Raw genomic sequence first — 23,710 nt, forward strand, 5'->3', positions numbered from 1 at the left:
CTATAGGACACACCACCTCAGTGTTAACAGTGGTCTTCCTACTAGGGCACACCACCTCAGTGTTAACAGTGGTCTTCCTACTAGGGCACACCACCTCAGTGTTAACAGTGGTCTTCCTATAGGACACACCAGCTCAGTGTTAACAGTGGTCTTCCTATAGGACACACCACCTCAGTGTTAACAGTGGTCTTCCTATAGGACACACCACCTCAGTGTTAACAGTGGTCTTCCTACTAGGACACACCACCTCAGTGTTAACAGTGGTCTTCCTACTAGGACACACCACCTCAGTGTTAACAGTGGTCTTCCTACTAGGACACACCACCTCAGTGTTAACAGTGGTCTTCCTACTAGGGCACACCACCTCAGTGTTAACAGTGGTCTTCCTACTAGGGCACACCACCTCAGTGTTAACAGTGGTCTTCCTACTAGGACACACCACCTCAGTGTTAACAGTGGTCTTCCTACTAGGGCACACCACCTCAGTGTTAACAGTGGTCTTCCTATAGGACACACCAGCTCAGTGTTAACAGTGGTCTTCCTACTAGGGCACACCACCTCAGTGTTAACAGTGGTCTTCCTACTAGGACACACCACCTCAGTGTTAACAGTGGTCTTCCTACTAGGGCACACCACCTCAGTGTTAACAGTGGTCTTCCTACTAGGACACACCAGCTCAGTGTTAACAGTGGTCTTCCTATAGGACACACCACCTCAGTGTTAACAGTGGTCTTCCTATAGGACACACCACCTCAGTGTTAACAGTGGTCTTCCTATAGGACACACCACCTCAGTGTTAACAGTGGTCTTCCTATAGGACACACCACCTCAGTGCACAAAGTGGTCTTCCTACTAGGACACACCACCTCAGTGTTAACAGTGGTCTTCCTACCATTGCACACTGCCTCAGTGCTAACAGTGACTCTGGTTTATAGGCTCATGATTGCTGCTTACTCTTGCTATAGGATAAACAGATGTACTTGGTGCAAGTAGGGGTACATAAATTAAATTACTTACATTGTGTTTGCCAACGCCCCTAGAATTATGTACATTTGATGCAGCATTATGACGACTCATTGTCACAATAGTAGAGATTAACTGAGCTGGACTTGGATCATTTACCAGTCATTGTTTCAACGCAGCCTTAAAATGTGTGGACAGAGTCCAGGAGCCAAGATGATTTGGATGGACTCCGTCATTCCTGTAGAGCGTCTTCTGTTTCCAGAAGGTGTCAAAGGTATCAATAAAAGTGACACCAGCAGAGCTACAGTAGTCTTTTAGCCAGGTGTGTAATACCAGAGCTTCAGTAGTCTTTTAGCCAGGTGTGTAATACCAGCAGAGCTACAGTAGTCTTTTAGCCAGGTGTAATACCAGCAGAGCTACAGTAGTCTTTTAGCCAGGTGTAACACCAGCAGAGCTACAGTAGTCTTTTAGCCAGGTGTGTAATACCAGAGCTACAGTAGTCTTTTAGCCAGGTGTGTAACACCAGCAGAGCTACAGTAGTCTTTTAGCCAGGTGTAATACCAGCAGAGCTACAGTAGTCTTTTAGCCAGGTGTGTAACACCAGCAGAGCTACAGTAGTCTTTCAGCCAGGTGGTAACACCAGCAGAGCTACAGTAGTCTTTTAGCCAGGTGTAATACCAGCAGAGCTACAGTAGTCTTTTAGCCAGGTGTGTTATACCAGAGCTACAGTAGTCTTTTAGCCAGGTGTGTAACACCAGCAGAGCTACAGTAGTCTTTTAGCCAGGTGTGTAACACCAGCAGAGCTACAGTAGTCTTTTAGCCAGGTGTGTTATACCAGAGCTACTGTAGTCTTTTAGCCAGGTGTAATACCAGCAGAGCTACAGTAGTCTTTTAGCCAGGTGTAATACCAGCAGAGCTACAGTAGTCTTTTAGCCAGGTGTGTAACACCAGTAGAGCTACAGTAGTCTTTTAGCCAGGTGTGTAACACCAGCAGAGCTACAGTAGTCTTTTAGCCAGGTGTGTAACACCAGCAGAGCTACAGTAGTCTTTTAGCCAGGTGTAATACCAGCAGAGCTACAGTAGTCTTTTAGCCAGGTGTGTTATACCAGAGCTACAGTAGTCTTTTAGCCAGGTGTGTTATACCAGAGCTACAGTAGTCTTTTAGCCAGGTGTGTAACACCAGCAGAGCTACAGTAGTCTTTTAGCTAGGTGTGTAACACCAGCAGAGCTACAGTAGTCTTTTAGCCAGGTGTGTTATACCAGAGCTACTGTAGTCTTTTAGCCAGGTGTAATACCAGCAGAGCTACAGTAGTCTTTTAGCCAGGTGTAATACCAGCAGAGCTACAGTAGTCTTTCAGCCAGGTGTGTAATACCAGCAGTCTGCTGAATCTTTAACACGATGGTACTGGACCTGAAATGACTGGCCTTTTTTTTGGAGTCTTTTAATACTAAAATGAGTTCTTTAAAATCCATTTTCAGATGTTCCGAGCTCCTGATGTAGTTTGACCCCACATGGACTACGACAGCGTCTGCTCCTGGGTAGAACAGTCAGAAGCAGCCTTGTGATGTCCTGTACTCCTGGGTAGAACAGTCAGAAGCAGCCTTGTGATGTCCTGTACTCCTGCTCCTGGGTAGAACAGTCAGAAGCAGCCTTGTTATGTCCTGTACTCCTGCTCCTGGGTAGAACAGTCAGAAGCAGCCTTGTTATGTCCTGTACTCCTGGGTAGAACAGTCAGAAACAGCCTTGTTATGTCCTGTACTCCTGGGTAGAACAGTCAGAAGCAGCCTTGTGATGTCCTGTACTCCTGGGTAGAACAGTCAGAAACAGCCTTGTTATGTCCTGTACTCCTGGGTAGAACAGTCAGAAGCAGCCTTGTGATGTCCTGTACTCCTGCTCCTGGGTAGAACAGTCAGAAGCAGCCTTGTTATGTCCTGTACTCCTGCTCCTGGGTAGAACAGTCAGAAGCAGCCTTGTGATGTCCTGTACTCCTGCTCCTGGGTAGAACAGGGTTTTAGCCTTGGGGACCGAGATGTTTCTCACCATAGAGCTGCCGATGATGACAGCTGGTGATGTTGAATGGGCCGGTCTCTCAGGAAACCTGAAGGTCTGGTGAGGCTGGGAGCTCCGAGGATCTGAACCCGAGGTAGAAGCAACCAGAAAGACGAAGACGCAGGTACCTCTGGATCCAGGGCGGCAAAGCTGTTTCTGGTCTGTATCAGTTCCGGGCTCAACATCACCATGGAGACCCCCGTTGTCAGAGGACACCTTCTTCGACTTCCACGGCGAGTGTCGTACCTCCATGGCTGGTTGGTTGGGTCGAGATCAGCTTTGCTCTCTCGGGAAGGGGGAGACCCCTTCAGGGATGGAACCCTGCCGAGCACCGGCCAGTCGGCTGTAGAGAGCCGACTAGGCGGCAAAACTTCCACCAGACCAGAGCGGCGTCCGGCGACCAATTTGGTCGCATATTCAACGAGATACTTTGTGCGACCATACATTTTATTTTGAGAGAACTGTGCGACGATGAAAAAAAAAAAAAACAATCTCCCAGATTGTAGTAATGATAAGACTTCGCTGTACCGTTGTTTCAGAGAAACAAGCGAGTGCAGATTCTTTAGCGTCATGGGTTGGACCTTAACTACAGCTTGTAGCCCAACCGGGTCTAAAGACCCGTATTACCTGAGCAGCATTTTAAAATCATCCTACAGCGGATCACCGGCACCGTATTTTACATTCAGAAACTATGTCACGGGACATTCTAAACTACTCCTGCATCGACGTCATCGACAATTTGTTTACACTTTGTTCAGTTATGTTACCTAATTGGCTAGCTAGCTAACAACATGGTAACTTTACCAGTATACCCAACCATTAAGGGGCACATAAAACATTTAAAAAAGGGAAAACTTTTCAGGGGATCAATGAATGAAGATCTGTCTCTTTAAAAACATTTTAGTAATTATGAAATGTATCTCAATGGAAAAATTGTGCTTTTACACAATGTAGAAACTTACTATTACACAAATGACACATTTTAATGGCAGGTATTTATAACGTTTTAACTTTTATAATAAACAAATGTATTTGTGTTACATATTAGTTTCTAGGGCACAACATGTTCTTCACAAGAGACACTGCATCTCAGCGCTAGAGGCGTCACTACAGACCCCGGTTAGATTCCAGGCTGTATCACAGCGGTCTAAGGCACTGCATCTCAGCGCTAGAGGCGTCACTACAGACCCTGGTTAGATTCCAGGCTGTATCACAGCACTGCATCTCAGTGCTGGAGGAGTCACTACAGACCCTGGTTCCATTCCAGGCTGTATCACAGCACTGCATCTCAGCGCTAGAGGCGTCACTACAGACCCTGGTTTCATTCCAGGCTGTATCACAGCACTGCATCTCAGTGCTGGAGGAGTCACTACAGACCCTGGTTCCATTCCAGGCTGTATCACAGCACTGCATCTCAGCGCTAGAGGCGTCACTACAGACCCTGGTTCCATTCCAGGCTGCATCACAGCACTGCATCTCAGCGCTAGAGGCGTCACTACAGACCCTGGTTCCATTCCAGGCTGTATCACAGCGGTCTGAGGCACTGCATCTCAGTGCTAGAGGTGTCACTACAGACCCTGGTTAGATTCCAGGCTGTATCACAGCGGTCTAAGGCACTGCATCTCAGAGCTAGAGGCGTCACTACAGACCCTGGTTCCATTCCAGGCTGTATCACAACCGGCCATGATTGGGAGTCCCATAGGGCGGCGCACAATTGGCCCAGTGTCGTCTGGGTTTGGCCGTTATTGTAAATAAAAATGTATCCTTAACTGACTTGCCTAGTTCAATAAAGGTTAATATAACTTAAATTATTAAGTTATCTAGAATTCATATAGGCCCAATATAAGCTGCATTTCAATTGATTAAAGAAGTTATGTTTTCTGGCGCTCCTAACTTTTAAACAGAGGCCTGGCGCTCCTAACTTTTAAACAGAGGCCTGGCGCTCCTACCTTTTAAACAGAGGCCTGGCGCTCCTACCTTTTAAACAGAGGCCTGGCGCTCCTAACTTTTAAACAGAGGCCTGGCGCTCCTAACTTTTAAACAGAGGCCTGGCGCTCCTAACTTTTAAACAGAGGCCTGGCGCTCCTAACTTTTAAACAGAGGCCTGGCGCTCCTAACTTTTAAACAGAGGCCTGGCGCTCCTAACTTTTAAACAGAGGCCTGGCGCTCCTAACTTTTAAACAGAGGCCTGGCGCTCCTAACTTTTAAACAGAGGCCTGGCGCTCCTAACTTTTAAACAGAGGCCTGGCGCTCCTAACTTTTAAACAGAGGCCTGGCGCTCCTAACCTTTAAACAGAGGCCTGGTGCTCCTAACTTTAAACAGAGGCCTGGTTTTGGTTGTGTTGTGGTTATGTTACTGACCGTGTGTGTGGCTGCTGAGGGTGGGTTCCATCTCTGGAGCAGCCAGGGCGTGGTTGAGGTATCCTGCCAGGTCTTTGACCCAGACTGACGGGTTGTCAGGAAACAGAGTCTGGCTCCGGTCCAGCTGCTGCTTCAGCTCTCCCACATCCAACTGGAACAGAACAGGAGTTACAATACACCCACAACCTAACCAACTGGAACAGAACAGGAATTACCACACACCCACAACCTAACCCACATCCAACTGGAACAGAACAGGAGTTACTATACACCCACAACCTAACCCACGTCCAACTGGAACAGAACAGGAATTACAATACACCCACAACCTAACTCACGTCCAACTGGAACAGAACAGGAATTACAATACACCCACAACCTAACCCACGTCCAACTGGAACAAAACAGGAATTACAATACACCCACAACCTAACCCACGTCCAACTGGAACAGAACAGTCAATTGAATGAGGTCTAACGTTCTCTGAAGCTACATTTCGTAATGTACAGTCTTGCAAAAATAGTAAGGCTAGCAGCTACCACAATAACCATGTAAAATATGCTGTTATATCTAGCATGTTGAAGTATTCAAGCTACCACAATAGCCATGTAAAATGTGCTGTTATATCGAGCATGTTGAAGTATTCAAGCTACCACAATAGCCATGTAAAATATGCTGTTATATCTAGCATGTTGAAGTATTCAAGTGAAAGACTTTCTGGCAACAGTCACTACTGATGGAGTCCGAGTCAAGTCACGACTCATGAAAATCGAGACCCGAGTCGGTTTGCAAAGGGAGGGAATATTACTAGAAAAGCTGAACAATAAAACTACCAGAAGGTTGGTATCTTTCAAGGACTTTACCAGACATCTAGGGGCCGTTTTGGGACTTCACAATATCACAGGTGTCTAATTCTCCAGCCCTCTCTGTGGCCTAAGCTCATCGGAAAATATAAAATCATTAAATAAGATGATTTGAAAATAAATAAAAAAAATATAATGACAAAGCTGTAAAACATTACCTTAAATTTCAACCATCAACTTAGTGAATACCATTAGTGTTTAATATGAGGGTTTCAGCATGAAATATCCTTTATATTAAAGGCAAATAAATGTGTTTATGTCAAGATGTATTTAGCTTCATGTTTTGGAGTCAAACTGGAGGCAGTTGTGAAAAAAAGTAAATAGTTGGAATAATTACATTGAAAATAATGTCATTGTTGATTAGATGCTTTTTTCATTAGACTATTTTCTTTTAAACCATATGGTCCATCTACTAGAAACTCATGGACAGTGTTCATGTCGTCTCTAATATGAACTAGAGGTCTTCACGGGTCCAAAAAGTTTTGCATAAATAAAATTGTTAAATATAGAAACCCGTTCCAAATGGATCCGAAGACAACTAGAATCGTTCCGTATAGACCTGGTCGGATCTAGACCCGTTCCGTAAAGACCTGGTCGGATCTAGACCCGTTCCGTAAAGACCTGGTCGGATCTAGACTCGTTCCGTATAGACCTGGTCGGATCTAGACCCGTTCCGTAAAGACCTGGTCGGATCTACTCGTTCCGTATAGACCTGGTCGGATCTAGACTCGTTCCGTATAGACCTATAGAGTGGGGGAAGCAGCAGAAAAGTAATTTTAAGCTACTTAATTAACCGGAGCTGATAAAGCGCGAGAGGAGGGAGAGGGGTGCTGCTCTAGGAGGGGCCGTACTGACACGGAGAGGAGGGAGAGGGGTGCTGCTCTAGGAGGCTGGGGAGGGGCCGTACTGACACGGAGAGGAGGGAGAGGGGTGCTGCTCTAGGAGGCTGGGGAGGGGCCGTACTGACACGGTGAGGAGGGGTGCTGCTCTAGGAGGGGCCGTACTGACACGGTGAGGAGGGAGAGGGGTGCTGCTCTAGGAGGCTGGGGAGGGGCCGTACTGACACGGTGAGGAGGGTGAGGGGTGCTGCTCTAGGAGGCTGGGGAGGGGCCGTACTGACACGGTGAGGAGGGAGAGGGGTCCTGCTCTAGGAGGGGCCGTACTGACACGGAGAGGGAGAGGGGTGCTGCTCTAGGAGGGGCCGTACTGACACGGAGAGGAGGGAGAGGGGTGCTGCTCTAGGAGGCTGGGGAGGGGCCGTACTGACACGGTGAGGAGGGAGAGGGGTGCTGCTCTAGGGGGCTGGGGAGGGGCCGTACTGACACGGTGAGGAGGGAGAGGGGTGCTGCTCTAGGGGGCTGGGGAGGGGCCGTACTGACACGGAGAGGAGGGAGAGGGGTGCTGCTCTAGGAGGCTGGGGAGGGGCCGTACTGACACGGAGAGGAGGGAGAGGGGTGCTGCTCTAGGAGGCTGGGGAGGGGCCGTACTGACACGGAGAGGAGGGAGAGGGGTGCTGCTCTAGGAGGGGCCGTACTGACACGGAGAGGAGGGAGAGGGGTGCTGCTCTAGGAGGCTGGGGAGGGGCCGTACTGACACGGAGAGGAGGGAGAGGGGTGCTGCTCTAGGAGGGGCCGTACTGACACGGAGAGGAGGGAGAGGGGTGCTGCTCTAGGAGGGGCCGTACTGACACGGAGAGGAGGGAGAGGGGTGCTGCTCTAGGGGGCTGGGGAGGGGCCGTACTGACACGGAGAGGAGAGGGGTGCTGCTCTAGGAGGGGCCGTACTGACACGGAGAGGAGGGAGAGGGGTGCTGCTCTAGGGGGCTGGGGAGGGGCCGTACTGACACGGAGAGGAGAGGGGTGCTGCTCTAGGAGGGGCCGTACTGACACGGAGAGGAGGGAGAGGGGTGCTGCTCTAGGGGGCTGGGGAGGGGCCGTACTGACACGGAGAGGAGGGAGAGGGGTGCTGCTCTAGGAGGGGCCGTACTGACACGGTGAGGAGGGAGAGGGGTGCTGCTCTAGGAGGGGCCGTACTGACACGGAGAGGAGGGAGAGGGGTGCTGCTCTAGGGGGCTGGGGAGGGGCCGTACTGACACGGAGAGGAGGGAGAGGGGTGCTGCTCTAGGAGGCTGGGGAGGGGCCGTACTGACACGGAGAGGAGGGAGAGGGGTGCTGCTCTAGGAGGGGCCGTACTGACACGGAGAGGAGGGAGGGGGGTGCTGCTCTAGGAGGGGCCGTACTGACACGGAGAGGAGGGAGAGGGGTGCTGCTCTAGGAGGGGCCGTACTGACACGGAGAGGAGGGAGAGGGGTGCTGCTCTAGGAGGGGCCGTACTGACACGGAGAGGAGGGAGAGGGGTGCTGCTCTAGTAGACGAATAGGTTACTTATCATCAAATATGATGACGTAGTACCCGTGTTGAATGCATTAAACTGGGAGAAACTAGCTAACGGTAGCTAGCTAGGCTAATTGAGGCTGCATGTGCTTTCTCATCCTACAGTTACCAGTTACATCTCCATTCAGAACATCAAGTAGCAGCCGACCTGTTGGCTCTTGGTGGTTGTGGCCTGTCCTTCTCCTTTAACTCCTCATTCCATTGATCAGATATCTCCTAACTTCTGCCCTACATGGAGCGATGCTTTATTACTGAAAGCCTGTCCTTCTCCTTTAACTTCTCATTCCATTGATCAGATATCTCCTGCCCTACATGGAGCGATGCTTTATGACTGTAGCCTGTTGCCACTGATGACTTATATGGTGTGTACGTGTGTGTGTGGCTCACAGCTTTGAATGCATCCTCCAGGTTCTTGTGTGCGTTGTGTGTCTGTGTAGAGGCAGGGGGTAGCTTGGCCTTCTGTTTGCCCGCTGAAGGCTTCTTGTTGCTGGGCTCCGCTGGGGGAACCTGCTCCTTGTTATGCTTCTTCCCCATCTTCTCAAAAGCCTCGAACAACGTCCCCGATGTCACCAGGGGAGCTGCAAGAACACAGGTCAGAGACAGACAGAAATGGAGAGGAGAGAGAAAGACGGAGAGAACGTTTATAGCGCAGACCTTCAGCGATATTTAGCAAAATGAGGCAGAGACTCCTTCGAGTGTCCTCTATCTGCCTCCCTCCAGTCAGTCAGTGTAAAGCTTAGTTTGACCATGTATAGATTAGTGTTATCAAGATACAAGGTAGAGCTCTACAGTGAGTCTGCCTAATCACATAAAGAACAAGGAATCTCATATCTCCCACCTTTCAAAGCAACAGTGTCTTGGGAGCTGTGCTGAAAGATACATTTTTAGAAGCACACAGGCATAGAAGTTGGTCTAATTTAACAGAAAGTCTCCTAAAAAGTGAGACTGTCCTAACGTTCCTTGGTTATTTACATTATCGTCACACGCCAGGTTGTTTTTCAGTGTTAGTTTAAGGCTTGCTCAACTGCTAGCGAAGAGACATGGAGAATCTCACCCCTCACAGACAGACATGCCAATCCCACCGTTACAATGCTAACGGTCCGCCACTTAAAGGGGCGGCTGAACATTTGTCTCACCTGAAATGACTCAAATATTTAAGGGTACATTGTAATTGAGCATGGAACACAAATGTTTATTCATAAACTTCGTCGTTTCTTATCATAAAAGTACTCATCCTCAAATACTTTGACTGTGCTCCTTAATTTCTCAACTAAAAGCACGTGGTCCTTGTAAATAAAAACATTTATAAAAACAGTGTAGAGCCCTGCCAGAATGTTGACTTCGACGCCACCCTCGGTACCGCCGCCGCCCTCGGTACCGCCGCCGCCCTCGGTACCATCGGGAACACGTGAACTTTCATGTGCCTTAATTCAATTGTATGCCATCTATAAATACAAAATAAAGTTGTGAAATGACGAGCCTGGTTGGTTTAGCCACAGAGAAAGACAGGAACACTCCTGCTATCCATGATTGGCTGAGATAATGGATGGGCTGGACATGAGGAGAGGGGATTGGTCTGCCATGTAGCACGTGTCTGTCTAACATGAGCTGCTCAGTACGTAATTCTATATAATATGTATATGGTAATTATTTTCTAATGTGGCTTTTTTTTTTTAAATATATATAATAAAGAACTGAAAAAAGTGTTGCTCTCCACTTTCTGGAGGACCGAGTTTTGAAATGTGTGGAATGCCCAGTGGAAGCAGAGTATGATAACTAAGGATACGGAGAAAATTCTGGCGTTTGACTGCAAATATGCAGAGAGAGTCGAAAAGAAAAAACACAGAAAGCTGTTGTAATCTGGAGATAGGTGTTTCATACATCTTCAAACTAAGGGTAACCGTGGGGTCCGTGACAGAGAAGCGTTTACCCATGTATACAGGTAAGATAGTCTAGCTAGCTAGCTAACGTTAGTTAAAAAAAACAGCATTTCCTACATGATCGAATCGAGAAATAGTTAGTGGTCTGAAGCAGTCTATATTTATATAATACATTTCAGACAGATGCAATGCACTTTACAGGAAAATGAATAAAAACAAAAAGAAGAAATTCACTTTTTTTGCCTCAAACATTACATTACTGAGTACCACATAATCGCCGAAAAGCCTTTTTGAAATCCGATACACTTCTTGTTAATCCAGCCGCTGTATCTTTAATCCTATGTATAACACTTGTATCTTTCATCAATGTTTATGATGAGTATTTCTGTAATTTGATTTGGCTCTCTGCAATTTCACCGGATGTTATTTGAGACAATGCATTACTGAACATAACGCGCCAATTTAAACTGAGGTTTTTGGACATAAAGAGGGACTTCATTGAACAAAAACATTTGTGTAACATGCAGTCGACATGTATTTGTCGGTTTATCGTCCCAACTCTAGGTTGTAGCCATGTAATTTACATTACAGCTGACACACAGGTCTCGGCAGCTAGTTGTAAACAGACATGTTTTTATCTGGGCTATCAGTGTAGGTGCTGGTTGTTTGTATCAGTTTTATGGCCTTATCTCTAACAGTCCAAGGAGGGTGGACTGGAGGGAGCGAGAGAGGAGAGAGAGGGGAGAGAGTGCAGATAAAAACATGTCTGTTGACAAATAGTTGTAAGACCTCTGTGCGTCAGCTACACATGTAATGTAAATCACATGGCTACAACCTAGAACTAAAAAACAAAATTACATTCTAGGAAGCATTTTGCATCTCTGTAATTTTACGACACAACATTCCTGTAGACTGTTCTAAAACCATTATTTGGTAAACAGTAATAGCCTATGTATTATTCCTGCAGTGAAAGAACCTGCCTGTTGGCTATGGGTGAGCAGCCATTCTCACTTCCTCTCCCCACTGTGAGAATGGAGAGAAGGACAACAACCACCCGAGCCACTGCCTGTTCACCCCGCTATCATCCAAAAGGCGAGGTCAGTACAGGTGCATCAAAGCTGGGACCGAGAAACTGAAAAACAGCTTCTATCTCAAGGCCATCAGACTGTTAAACAGCCATCACTAACACAGAGAGGCTGCTGCCTACATACAGACTTGAAATCATTGACAACTTTAATAAATGGATCACTAGTCACTTTAATAATAATGTTTACATATCTTGCAATACTCATCTCATTATGTAAATACACGATTTACATTTTAGTCATTTTACCATCTATTGCATCTTGCCTATGCTGCTCGATCATCACTCATCCATATATTCTTATTCCATCTCTTCACTTAGATTTGTGAGTATTAGGTAGTTGTGGAATTGTTAGATATTACTGCACTGTTGGAACTAGAAGCACAAGCACTGCAATAACATCTGCTAACCATGTGACCAGTAACATCAGCTAACCATGTGACCAATAACATCAGCTAACCATGTGACCAATAACATCAGCTAACCATGTGACCAATAACATCAGCTAACCATGTGACCAATAACATCTGCTAACCATGTGACCAATAACATCAGCTAACCATGTGACCAATAACATCAGCTAACCATGTGACCAATAACATCAGCTAACCATGTGACCAATAACATCAGCTAACCATGTGACCAATAACATCTGCTAACCATGTGACCAATAACATCTGCTAACCATGTGACCAATAACATCTGCTAACCATGTGACCAATAACATCTGCTAACCATGTGACCAATAACATCTGCTAACCATGTGACCAATAACATCTGCTAACCATGTGACCAATAACATCTGCTAACCATGTGACCAATAACATCTGCTAACCATGTGACCAATAACATCAGCTAACCATGTGACCAATAACATCAGCTAACCATGTGACCAATAACATCAGCTAACCATGTGACCAATAACATCAGCTAACCATGTGACCAATAACATCAGCTAACCATGTGACCAATAACATCAGCTAACCATGTGACCAATAACATCAGCTAACCATGTGACCAATAACATCTGCTAACCATGTGACCAATAACATCTGCTAACCATGTGACCAATAACATCTGCTAACCATGTGACCAATAACATCTGCTAACCATGTGACCAATAACATCTGCTAACCATGTGACCAATAACATCTGCTAACCATGTGACCAATAACATCTGCTAACCATGTGACCAATAACATCTGCTAACCATGTGACCAATAACATCTGCTAACCATGTGACCAATAACATCTGCTAACCATGTGACCAATAACATCTGCTAACCATGTGACCAATAACATCTGTTAACCATGTGACCAATAACATCTGCTAACCATGTGACCAATAACATATGCTAACCATATAGAACCAGGAATAGATATAGTCCTTGGTTCAGTCCAGACTTGACCAGCACAAAAACATCCTGTGGCGTTCTGCATTAGCATCGAATAGCCCCCGCGATATGCTACTGTTCAGGGAAGTTAATAAGAACCAATATACACAAGCAGTTAGGAAAGCAAAGGCTAGCTTTTTCAAACAGATATTTGCATCCTCCTGGTTGGTAGTATGTTATTCTCTACCCTCAGTAATGTCCTGGGAAGTAATACATTTCAATAAGCATTTTTCTACGGCTGGCCATGCTTTCCACTTGGCTACCCCTACTGCAGTCAACAGCACTGCACCCCCCCACAGCAACTTTCCCAAGCCTCAAAATTACCCGCCTCAATTGTTGCAACCCCTATTACTAGCATGTTCAACCTCTTTCGTAATATCTGAGATCCCCAAAGATTGGAAAGCTGCCGCGGTCATCCCCCTCTTCAAAGGGGAGATGCTCTAGACCCAAACTGCTACAGATCTATATCTATTCTACCCTGCCTTCCTAAAGACTTCCAAAGCCAACAAACAGATTACCGGCCATTTCAAATCCCACCGTACCTCCTCCACTATGGAATCTGGTTTCAGAGCTGGTCATGGGTGCACCTCAGCCACGCTCAAGGTCTATCAGCCACGCTAAACGATATCATAACCGCCATCGATAAGAGACAGTACTGTGCAGCCGTATTCGTCAACCTGGCCAAGACTTTCGACTCTGTCAATCACCACATTCTTATCGGCAGACTCAACAACCTTGGTTTCTCAAATGACTGCCTCGTCTGGTTCACCAACTACTTCTCAGATAGAGTTCAGTGTGTCATATCGGACGGCCTGTTGTCCGGACCTCTGGTAGTCTCTATGGGGGTGCCACAGGGTTCAATTCTCAGGCCGACTCTCTTCTCTGTATACATCAATGATGTCGCTCTTGCTGCTGGTGATTCTCTGATCCACCTCTACGCAGACGACACCATTCTGTATACTTCTGGCCCTTCTTTGGACACTGTGCTAACTAACCTCCAGACGAGCTTCAATGCCATACAACTCTCCTTCCATGGCCTCCAACTGCTCTTAAATTCAAGTAAAACTAAATGCATGCTCTTCAACCGATCGCTGCCCACACCTGCCTGCCTTTCCAGCATCACTACACTGGACGGTTCTGACTTAGAATATGTGGACAACTACAAATACCTAGGTGTCTGGTTAGACTGTAAACTCTCCTTCCAGACTCATATTAAGCATCTCCAATCCAAAATGAAATCTAGAATCGACTTCCTATTTCGCAACAAAGCATCCTTCACCCATGCTGCTAAACATAACCTCGTAAAACTGACTATCCTTCCAATAATCCTTGACTTCAGCGATGTCATTTACAAAATAGCCTCCCACACTCTACTCAGCAAATTGGATGTAGTTTATCACAGTGGCATCCACTTTGTCAGCAAAGCCCCATATACTACCCACCTGTATGCTCTCATTGGCTGGCCCTCGCTTCAAATTCGTCGCCAAACCCACTGGCTCCAGGTCATCTATAAGTCTCTGCTAGGTAAAGCCCCGCCTTATCTCAGGCCATTAGCACAAATATGGTGGGAAATTCTCTGAAGAGCCGAAAAAAAAAAAATTGATCATATTTTGGCAGGTTACACATCAAATCATGCATTCCCTGGATATGTCAGCTGATCTACAGTAGCTTCACGACCACCAATCAGCTTCACGACCACCAATCAGCTTTACAGCAAGTAAGCACTTCGTTGGACGATGTATACCATGCGTATCCCATACATAAATCTAATAAAACTTGAAACCCTCAGTTGTCTTAATTGGCACTGGAAGTAAAAAAAATTGTCCTAGAGCCCTGCCACTAATATAAACTGTCCATTATTAAAAATATATATTTTGGTATACTGTTAGAGGAAAAGTTACATGAATCACAATATTACTTTTGTCCATATCACCCAGCTCTAGCACGTCCCCCCAAAAAAGTATTTATCTTTAACGCAAAACATGGATCAAATTATCACGATATGGATGTGTTTATATCACCCAGCTCTTTAACTTTATTTATACAGATTTTTATCTTGTCAGCTCAGGGATTCAATCTTGCAACCTTTCGGTTACTAGTCCAACGCTCTAACCACTAGGCTACCTGCCGCCCCAGCTATGCTAGTGACATGTCGAAGGCTGCTTCCAATGTAAAAACCAACTAGTGCTGAGCGCCTCACCAAAATTAGTTATTTTTCAGTTTTTAAAACAACTAATTGACAGACATTGGTTCAATTATTTGAATTCCATTTATTTCATATTTTTTGGTGAGCTCAATGGCACATTGCACTGCAGTTTCTCTAGAGATAAATCCGATCATGCCCAAACTGTGCGACGTAGTAGGGAGTTTTAGTTTCCAACAGGTCAATGTTCTACATAGTTTAGTGCAGAAAACGTGATAATTAACTACAATGACCATAATCCATTGTGCAAAGTTGTTGAAGACGAATGGTCTGAATGGACAACAGCAGTATCGAAAACTGCAACTAAAAGAAAATCGTCTGAAATTGGAGTGGAGGATACATGTATGAATGAATCACTTCCTGTTGGGATGTGTTTGTTTGAGTTAGGATACACATGTAGGAGACATGTTTGAGGTGTCAAACGATGAAGGATGTATCGGGAAAAAGTAGAGTTTGTCCGAGTGACCAGGAGGGGTGTTTTTAAATTGTATTTCTGAAGAACAGAGTAAGATTGCAGTGAATCCGGACAACAGAAGTTTTGTGTTTTGATCTTCGGAGTAGAGACACCCATCAAAGGAGTCATCTCAGGGGTGACGACAGACGCTCAGGTTGAATTCCCGGTGTAGTGGTGCCCGGCATCTGACCTGCTGGGTGACCGGAGGAAAAAGAGAGTGTCGGTCCGGTTGGTTTCTGATAAAGAGCAAATACCTACGCATGTGAAGCTTGGTTATGTAAGAGTTTTCCTTCCCAAACCACAGCAGTGTAAGAATTGTAAAGGATTTGGCCGTGTTTCAAGTGTGTGCGGACAGAGTGTTTATTGAAGAACGGTGTGTAGAAGGACGACGGTGTTGCAACTGTTGTGGGGATCATGATCCGAGTTCCTGGAGTGCCCTGTAAGGGTGAAGGAGATTGAGGTGGCAAAAGTTAGAGCCGTCAATCAAATCTCCTATGCAGAGGCAATTTAAAAGAATTGAGAAGACAAGTGATGTTAGTGAAGACATGGTAGTGGACGTTTGCTGCCAGTGAAAAGAAACAGGTGTTTTAAAAACGTGGATTTTGTACCATTCTTTGCCACAGTTATAAACGGTGAAAAAATATATATAAAACTGGACATTACTGTGTCTGCAGCAGCCAACTTTTTGGGACTTAAGGACTTTTACAGCTGAAGACTTGCAAGTGGTACTGGCACCAGAAGACCTGCTCTCCCAGGTTCCCCTTGAGCCTGTGTAGGAATCTGATGCGTTTTATTTTTTTAACAGAAGTTATTTGATTTTGTTTTTTGGGGGGGTATTTTGTTACATTTTTGGGGAATTCTGTTTCCATCCCGCACAGTAGGTGGGGGATCGATCGCCAATATTAATTAGTAATGTTAGGCTGCTGAAGTATAATATTGGGTTACCCTAAACATTTTACATTAAAACTTCAATGGGGTAGCGAAGTTCCAAGGACCCCGGGTAGTAGAGGTCCAAGGACCCCGGGTAGTAGAGGTCCAAGGACCCCGGGTAGTAGAGGTCCAAGGACCCCGGGTAGTAGAGGTCCAAGGACCCCGGGTAGTAGAGGTCCAAGGACCCCGGGTAGTAGAGTACCAAGGACCCCGGGTAGTATAGTACCAAGGACCATGGGTACTAGAGTACCAAGGACCCCGGGTGGTAGAGTACCAAGGACCATGGGTACTAGAGTACCAAGGACCCCGGGTGGTAGAGTACCAAGGACCATGGGTACTAGAGTACCAAGGACCCCGGGTAGTAGAGTACCAAGGACCCCGGGTGGTAGAGTACCAAGGACCCCGGGTGGTAGGGTACCAAGGACCCCGGGTAGTAGAGTACCAAGGACCCCGGGTAGTAGAGTACCAAGGACCCCGGGTAGTAGAGTACCAAGGACCCCGGGTAGTAGAGTACCAAGGACCCCGGGTAGTAGAGTACCAAGGACCCCGGGTAGTAGAGTACCAAGGACCCCGGGTAGTAGAGTACCAAGGACCCCGGGTAGTAGAGGTCCAAGGACCCCGGGTAGTAGAGGTCCAAGGACCCCGAGTAGTAGAGGTCCAAGGACCCCGGGTAGTAGAGTACCAAGGACCCAGGGTTGTGGAGTAAGGATCACAAACAGTTATCCCTGCTCAGTGATTACGTTTTATTTGTTGAGACATTCCTAGCAAACTAAGCTAGTGGTAACGTTAGCTGCCTGGCTACATTTCCCGTCGGTCAATAACGTTAGCTGCCTGGCTACGTTAGCTGCCTGGCTACATTTCCCGTCGGTCAATAACGTTAGCTGCCTGGCTACATTTCCCGTCGGTCAATAACATTAGCTCCCTGGCTACATTTCCCTTCGGTCAATAACGTTAGCTGCCTGGCTACATTTCCCTTCGTTAGCTGCCTGGCTACGTTAGCTACCTGGCTACATTTCCCTTCGTTAGCTGCCTGGCTACATTTCCCTTCGGTTAATAACGTTAGCTAGCGACACCATGGGTCTGGCGAAAGCTATTTTATAGACAAGAACGGAGAACCGACCTTTCTTCATGATATTTCCGTTGTTGTCTAGCAGCAGGCTAACTAACATAGCGGTTTACTAACTACTGTCATGCGAGGCTATATGGGGCCCGGAGAAGGCAGGCTGCGCAGCCAACGCTGTTCAAATTCACTGACTGCTAGCCACTAGCCAACAACCCTGCTAGCCACTAGCCAACAACCCTGCTAGCCACTAGCCAACAACCCTGCTAGCCACTAGCCAACAACCCTGCTAGCCACTAGCCAACAACCCTGCTAGCCACTAGCCAACTAGTCCGGCAGGCTTCAGGGGCTACCTGCCAAACCAGTGGGCTTCAGGGGCTACCTGCCAAACCAGTGGGCTTCAGGGGCTACCTGCCAAACCAGTGGGCTTCAGGGGCTACCTGGCAAACCAGTGGACTTCAGGGGCTACCTGCCAAACCAGTGGGCTTCAGGGGCTACCTGACAAACCAGTGGGCTTGGGGGGCTACCTGGCAAACCAGTGGGCTTCAGGGGCTACCTGGCAAACCAGTGGGCTTCAGGGGCTACCTGGCAAACCAGTGGGCTTCAGGGGCTACCTGGCAAACCAGTGGGCTTCAGGGGCTACCTGCCAAACCAGTGGGCTTCAGGGGCTACCTGCCAAACCAGTGGGCTTCAGGGGCTACCTGCCAAACCAGTGGGCTTCAGGGGCTACCTGGCAAACCAGTGGGCTTCAGGGGCTACCTGCCAAACCAGTGGGCTTCAGGGGCTACCTGCCAAACCAGTGGGCTTCAGGGGCTACCTGGCAAACCAGTGGGCTTGGGGGGCTACCTGACAAACCAGTGGGCTCCGGGGGCTACCTGACAAACCAGTGAGCTGGCTAGCCAAGTCAACTTAAACTAACTTCCAGTTTGGCTAATTAGCAAACTTACGTTAGCTAGCTTAAACCATACGCTGATGCTAACTAGCTTGTGGCTTAGCGAACATCCGCTAGGTTAGCCAGACAACGTGGCAGACTAAACTAGACCCAAAAACACACAGTATTACATTAGCAGCACTTAGCTGCTAGGTTGTAACGTTAGCGACAGTTATAAGTGGCGGGTATGTCGGTAGCTAGTTAGCGGTGGCTAACGTGAGCAGCTAACCATGTAAACTTACGAAGCTGGTCGATCCTCGTCATGTTGGATTCGCTCAGAGCTTTCCGTCCAGCTTTCTTCTCTCCGGGATTTTTCCCTCCTATGCCGGCGGTGCCCGGTTTCTTGCTTTTTTTCACGACTTCCCACTTTCCAACCTGACTGTTATTTGACGCCATTATCTCAATCGTACAGACCCTGAGGGAAAGAAAGTCGTCTCGAATAGCTTGGTCCTGCCCGGTAAAGAGCGTGCTGCTGAGGAGTAGCTACTAATGTTCCCGGTGCCACGTCTCCTAGCCCGTGTGACGTCACACCACCGATAGTTTTTGAAATGTCCGTACACAGTATTCTTTATAATAAGGAAGAATAGCAGACTTCACAGTTAGTATTCTTTATAATAAGGAAGAATAGCAGACTTCACAGTTAGTTCTCTTTATAATAAGGAAGAATAGCAGACTTCACAGTTAGTTCTCTCTATCATAAGGAAGAATAGCAGACTTCACAGTTAATTCTCTATATAATAAGGAAGAATAGCAGACTTCACAGTTAGTTCTCTTTATAATAAGGAAGAATAGCAGACTTTCCAACTAGATAAGTGAGATTGAATAGTATGCGTAACACAGCCTACGCCACATTTTCAGTACACTTTTAAAGTGTTTGATCCCACATGTTGCTTAGCACAGCCTCATTACAATGTAAATCAAATCAAATTGTATTGGTCACAAACACATATTTAGCAGGTGCAGCGAAATGCTTATGTTTCTATGTCCAACAATGCACTAATACCTAACAATACAACACAATACGCACACATCCAAAAAATAAAAGTATTAAGAAATATCTGAACGAGCAATGTCAGAATATAAATATACTGCTCAAAAAAATAAAGGGAACACTTAAACAACACGTCCTAGATCTGAATGAATGAAATAATCTTATTAAAAACTTTTTTCTTTACATAGTTGAATGTGCTGACAACAAAATCACACAAAAATAATCAATGGAAATCCAATTTATCAACCCATGGAGGTCTGGATTTGGAGTCACACTCACAATTAAAGTGGAAAACCACACTACAGGCTGATCCAACTTTTATGTAATGTCCTTAAAACAAGTCAAAATGAGGCTCAGTAGTGTGTGTGGCCTCCATGTGCCTGTATGACCTCCCTAAAATGCCTGGGCATGCTCCTGATGAGGTGGCGGATGGTCTCCTGAGGGATCTCCTCCCAGACCTGGACTAAAGCATCCGCCAACTCCTGGACAGTCTGTGGTGCAACGTGGCGTTGGTGGATGGAGCGAGACATGATGTCCCAGATGTGCTCAATTGGATTCAGGTCTGGGGAACGGGCGGGCCAGTCCATAGCATCAATGCCTTCCTCTTGCAGGAACTGCTGACACACTCCAGCCACATGAGGTCTAGCATTGTTTTGCATTAGGAGGAACCCAGGGCCAACCGCACCAGCATATGGTCTCACAAGGGGTCTGAGGATCTCATCTCGGTACCTAATGGCAGTCAGGCTACCTCTGGCGAGCACATGGAGGGCTGTGCGGCCCCCCAAAGAAATGCCACCCCACACCATGACTGACCCACCGCCAAACCGGTCATGCTGGAGGATGTTGCAGGCAGCAGAACGTTCTCCACGGCGTCTCCAGACTCTGTCACGTCTGTCGCGTGCTCAGTGTGAACCTGCTTTCATCTGTGAAGAGCACAGGGCGCCAGTGGCGAATTTGCCAATCTTGGTGATCTCTGGCAAATGCAAAACATCCTGCACGGTGTTGGGCTGTAAGCACAACCCCCACCTGTGGACGTCGGGCCCTCATACCACCCTCATGGAGTCTGTTTCTGACCGTTTGAGCAGACACATGCACATTTGTGGCCTGCTGGAGGTCATTTTGCAGGGCTCTGGCAGTGCTCCTACTGCTCCTCCTTGCACAAAGGCGGAGGTAGCGGTCCTGCTGCTGGGTTGTTGCCCTCCTACGGCCTCCTCCACGTCTCCTGATGTACTGGCCTGTCTCCTGGTAGCGCCTCCATGCTCTGGACACTACGCTGACAGACACAGCAAACCTTCTTGCCACAGCTCGCAATGATGTGCCATCCTGGATGAGCTGTACTACCTGAGCCACTTGTGTGGATTGTAGACTCCGTCTCATGCTACCACTAGAGTGAAAGCACCGCCAGTATTCAAAAGTGACCAAAACATCAGCCAGGAAGCATAGGAACTGAGAAGTGGTCTGTGGTCCCCACCTGCAGAACCACTCCTTTATTGGGGGTGTCTTGCTAATTGCCTATAATTTCCACCTGTTGTCTATTCCATTTGCACAATAGCATGTGAAATTTATTGTCAATCAGTGTTGCTTCCTAAACGGACAGTTTGATTTCACAGAAGTGTGATTGACTTGGAGTTACATTGTGTTGTTTAAGTGTTCCCTTTATTTTTTTGAGCAGTGTATATACAGTATATATATATATGATGGTGTGTATAGACAGTATTGACAGTATATGAATAGAAAAAGGTGTACAACAGTAGGTATATAGGATGAGCCTCGACTAGAGTACAGTATATTACACTGAGTGTACAAAACATGAAGAACACCAGTTCTTTCCACGACAGACTGACCAGGTGAAAGCTATGATCCCTTATTGATGTCAATTGTTAAATCCACTTCAATCAGTGTAGATGAAGGGGAGGAGACACATTAAAGAAGGATTTTTAAGCCTTGAGACATGGATTATGTATGTATGTCATTCAGAGGGGGAATGGGCAGGGCAAAAGATTGAAGTAACACATTTAACCAGCATGGCTATCATTTGTCCAAACTATTGACTGGTACTGTATATGTATATACCATACCGGTCAAAGGTTTGAGAACACCTACTCATTCAAGGGTTTTCATTTCTACTATTTTCTACATTGTAGAATAATAGTGAAGACATCAAAACTATGAAATAACACATATGGAATCATGTCGTAACCCAGCTCTGCACACTCTTGGCATTCTCTCAACCAGCTTCACCAAAAGTCTTGACAGGATGCTCTCAATGGTGCATCTGTAGAAGTTTGTGAGGGTATTAGGGGCTAAGCCAAATTTCAACCTCAGCGTCCTGAGGTTGAAGAGAAGCTGTTGTTCCTTCTTCATCACACTGTCTGTGTGGATGGACCAATTCAGGTTGTCAGTGATGTGCACACCGAGGAGCTTTTCACCTTCAACACTGCGGCACCGTCGATGTGGATGGGGGGGGGGGTGCTCTCTCTGCTGTCTCCTGAAGTCCACGATCAGCTCCTTCATTTTGTTGTCGTTGAAGGAGAGGTTGTTTTCCTGGCACCACACTCCCACGGCCCTCACGGCCCTCAGTGTGTGGGTAGAGTCCAGTGAGTGTGTGGGTAGAGTCCAGTGAGTGTGTGGGTAGAGTCCAGTGAGTGTGTGGGTAGAGTCCAGTGAGTGTGTGGGTAGAGTCCAGTGAGTGTGTGGGTAGAGTCCAGTGAGTGTGTGGGTAGAGTCCAGTGAGTGTGTGGGTAGAGTCCAGTGAGTGTGGGTAGAGTCCAGTCAGTGTGGGTAGAGTCCAGTCAGTGTGTGGGTAGAGTCCAGTCAGTGTGTGGGTAGAGTCCAGTCAGTGTGGGTAGAGTCCAGTCAGTGTGTGGGTAGAGTCTATTGAGTGTGTGGGTAGAGTCCAGTCAGTGTGGGTAGAGTCCAGTCAGTGTGGGTAGAGTCCAGTCAGTGTGTGGGTAGAGTCTATTGAGTGCGTGGGTAGAGTCCAGTCAGTGTGGGTAGAGTCCAGTCAGTGTGGGTAGAGTCCAGTCAGTGTGTGGGTAGAGTCCAGTCAGTGTGTGGGTAGAGTCCAGTCAGTGTGAGGGTAGAGTCCAGTCAGTGTGTGGGTAGAGTCCAGTCAGTGTGTGGGTAGAGTCCAGTCAGTGTGTGGGTAGAGTCCAGTGAGTCTAGAATGTCAGTGCAAAATAAAAAAAATAGGGGGTCAATGCTAATAGTCCAAGTAGCTGTTCAGCAGTCTTATGGCTTGGCGGTAGAAGCTGTTCAGGAGCCTTTTGGTCCAAGACTTGGCGCTTCGGTACTGCTTGCCGTGCATTAGCAGAGAGAACAGTCTATGACTAGGGTGGCTGGAGTCTTTGACAAGTTGTAGGGCCTCTGACACAGCCTGGTATAGAGGTCCTGGATGGCAGGGAGCTTGGCCCCAGTGATGTACTGGGCTGTATGCCATACCCTTTGTAGTGCCTTGCGGTCAGATGTCAAGCAGTTGCCGTACCAAGAGGTGATGCAGCCAGTCAAGATGCTCTCAATGGTGCAGTTGTAGAACTTTTTGAGGATCAGAGGGCCCATGCCAAACCTTTTCAGCCTCGGTCAGCTCCTTTGGCTTGCTGACATTGAGGGAGAGGTTGTTCTCCTAGCACCACATTGCCAGGTCTCTGACCTCCTACCTGTAGACTGCTTCATCGTTGACGGTGATCAGGCCTACCAACGTTGTTGTCTGCAAAAGTAATGATGGTGTTGGAGTCATGCACAGCCACGTAGTCGTGGGTGAACATTGTAGCTATTGTTGCTCCTAGACGTTTCCACTTCACAATAACAGCACTTACAGTTGACCGGGTCAGCTCTAGCAGGACAGAAATTTGACGAACTGACTTGTTGGTAAGGTGGAATCTCATGACGATTCCACATTGAAAGTCACTGAGCTCTTCAGTAAGGCCATTCTACTGCCAATGTTTGTCTATGGAGATTGCATGGATGTGTGCTCTATTTTTATACCTGTCAGCAACGAGTGTGGCTGAAATCGACTAATTTGAAGGAGTGTCCACATACTTTTGTATATATAGTGTATAACAATGTGAGGCAACATCCCTGTTCACAGAGTTGGTTAACACAGGCTTAGAAGATATATGTTTTGTTCTTTAATCTAATATCAGTCAGTTAACATT

The 23,710-nt window shown here is 46.9% G+C and overlaps 1 protein-coding gene across 5 annotated transcripts in view; it reads right to left on the reverse strand.

The window, feature by feature from the left end:
* The window catches only part of tmem214 (transmembrane protein 214), a 41,230-nt gene extending 22,127 nt beyond the window's left edge, over positions 1-19,103 (reverse strand). For all 5 annotated transcript variants that reach the window (XR_003881080.1, XR_003881077.1, XR_003881074.1 and 2 more), the window contains exons 1-3: positions 18,808-19,103; positions 9,017-9,207; positions 5,375-5,525 (exon numbers count right to left, since the gene is read on the reverse strand). Coding sequence is in view for 1 of the 5 variants with exons in the window: in XM_029775351.1 (XP_029631211.1) it covers positions 5,375-5,525; positions 9,017-9,207; positions 18,808-18,961 (496 nt within the window). In the remaining 4 variants the exon portion in view is untranslated. The remainder of the gene's footprint in view (positions 1-5,374; positions 5,526-9,016; positions 9,208-18,807) is intronic.
* Between the last annotated feature and the right edge of the window lie 4,607 nt (positions 19,104-23,710).

The sequence above is a fragment of the Salmo trutta genome, chromosome 1, assembly GCF_901001165.1.
Source record: "Salmo trutta chromosome 1, fSalTru1.1, whole genome shotgun sequence".
Classification (NCBI taxonomy): Eukaryota; Metazoa; Chordata; class Actinopteri; order Salmoniformes; family Salmonidae; genus Salmo; species Salmo trutta.